Source organism: Salvia miltiorrhiza, unplaced genomic scaffold, assembly GCF_028751815.1.
Source record: "Salvia miltiorrhiza cultivar Shanhuang (shh) unplaced genomic scaffold, IMPLAD_Smil_shh fragScaff_scaffold_79, whole genome shotgun sequence".
In the NCBI taxonomy this organism is placed as follows: Eukaryota; Viridiplantae; Streptophyta; class Magnoliopsida; order Lamiales; family Lamiaceae; genus Salvia; species Salvia miltiorrhiza.
In genome coordinates, this window is record NW_026651486.1 from 382,092 (window position 1) to 383,393 (window position 1,302).

Consider the following 1,302-nt stretch of genomic DNA (forward strand, 5'->3'; position numbering starts at 1 on the left):
ACAATTGACAGGTATGTTGGTATTCAATTTTGGGTTGACATATAGTTGAAAATTAAACATCATGAATCTCCATCAAATTAAAATAATATAAAAAGCTTATATAGTACAAAAAAGCTCTACAATTATTGATTTGGGTGAGCATCAAATCTACATTAATGTGCATACTTATTGTTGAATTAAATTAAATAGTAATAAGAGCAACACAGAGATGAAGAAATCCTTCATAGATTATGTAATAAGTGACTGATTTTCTTACAAAAACCTATTAAACTTTTGATAATAACTAAACAGAAGACGTAAAAAATTAGACCTAATTAAATTAAAATTGTCAAGAATTTACAGATTACTTCTCTCCTTGCTTATGTTCTCTTCCGGAAAAGCCCTCCATTCCTCCTTGTTTCTTGATGATCGACGTCGGCAGCAGGGGCATTCTTGGAATCACACAAAATCGCCCAAATTCCATCAGTTTTGAAGAAAGAAATCAAGAATTGATTTTTCTTACTGAAATTTCTTGTTCGATTTTAACGAACAATATGAAGAGCTGCTTAGAAAGATTGAAGATCTGTGAATTTGACATTTTATTTTAAAATTCTTGAATTTTTCTTTCTAATAAAAAAAAGGGTGAAAATCAGAAAAAGAATTTATGTAGTCTAGTAAAAGATGCTAGTGAGAAGCAGAGTGATGAGAGAGAAAGCCAAGGGGATTTTCTTGAATGGCGATGAAGATGGTGGTGGGATGTGGTAATAGTATGGGAAGTAAGGGACAATAGGGTTGGGCGGCGGCGGCGTCGGGCCGCTGGGGACCTGCGGCGGAGGCTTGTAGAAGCCGCCGGAGGGCGGCGGTTGGTAGTAGTATGACGATGTAGGCGGCGGCGGCGGAGGGGAGTTGTAGTAGTTGCCGCCGGAGCTGGGAGGAGACGGTGGTGGGGGGCAGATGTTGGTCGGAGTTGGCGGCGGCGGAGGCGGCGGCGATGCGGTGTTGCATGGGTTGTCACAAGCTGAGCACATTGTGCATTCGATTTGGTATTTGGATCCCTCCCATTCTGCATTCACATTTCTTGATTCAAGAAATAGAATTACTAAAAAAATTAAACTGATTTTCTGGGGATGATTTTGCATCATTTCTTGGTAGGTGGAGAGAAATGGTGGGAAATTTGTTGGTTTTTCAAGGGGAATAGATTTCATGAAATGGGAAGTGAAGATTGAAGAGAGAGAGATAGAGAGAGTCACTTGGCTTCGAAGCTACACTATAATGTGATGTGGCTTTATGAGTGCATTAAGGAAGGTTAAAAAGGGGAGTAGA

The 1,302-nt window shown here is 39.5% G+C and overlaps 1 protein-coding gene across 1 annotated transcript; it reads right to left on the reverse strand.

Annotated features, from left to right (window-relative positions):
* Window positions 1-650: 650 nt before the first annotated feature.
* On the reverse strand, window positions 651-1,007 carry LOC131003173 (leucine-rich repeat extensin-like protein 6). The gene has a single exon (XM_057929656.1). The coding sequence runs from the start codon at window positions 1,005-1,007 to the stop codon at window positions 651-653; it is 357 nt and encodes a 118-aa protein (XP_057785639.1).
* Window positions 1,008-1,302: the final 295 nt, after the last annotated feature.

Bases quoted from the DNA above. Each gene is read 5' to 3' on its own strand.
- LOC131003173 (XM_057929656.1), bottom strand. From the start codon at position 1,007: ATGTGCTCAGCTTGTGACAACCCATGCAACACCGCATCGCCGCCGCCT.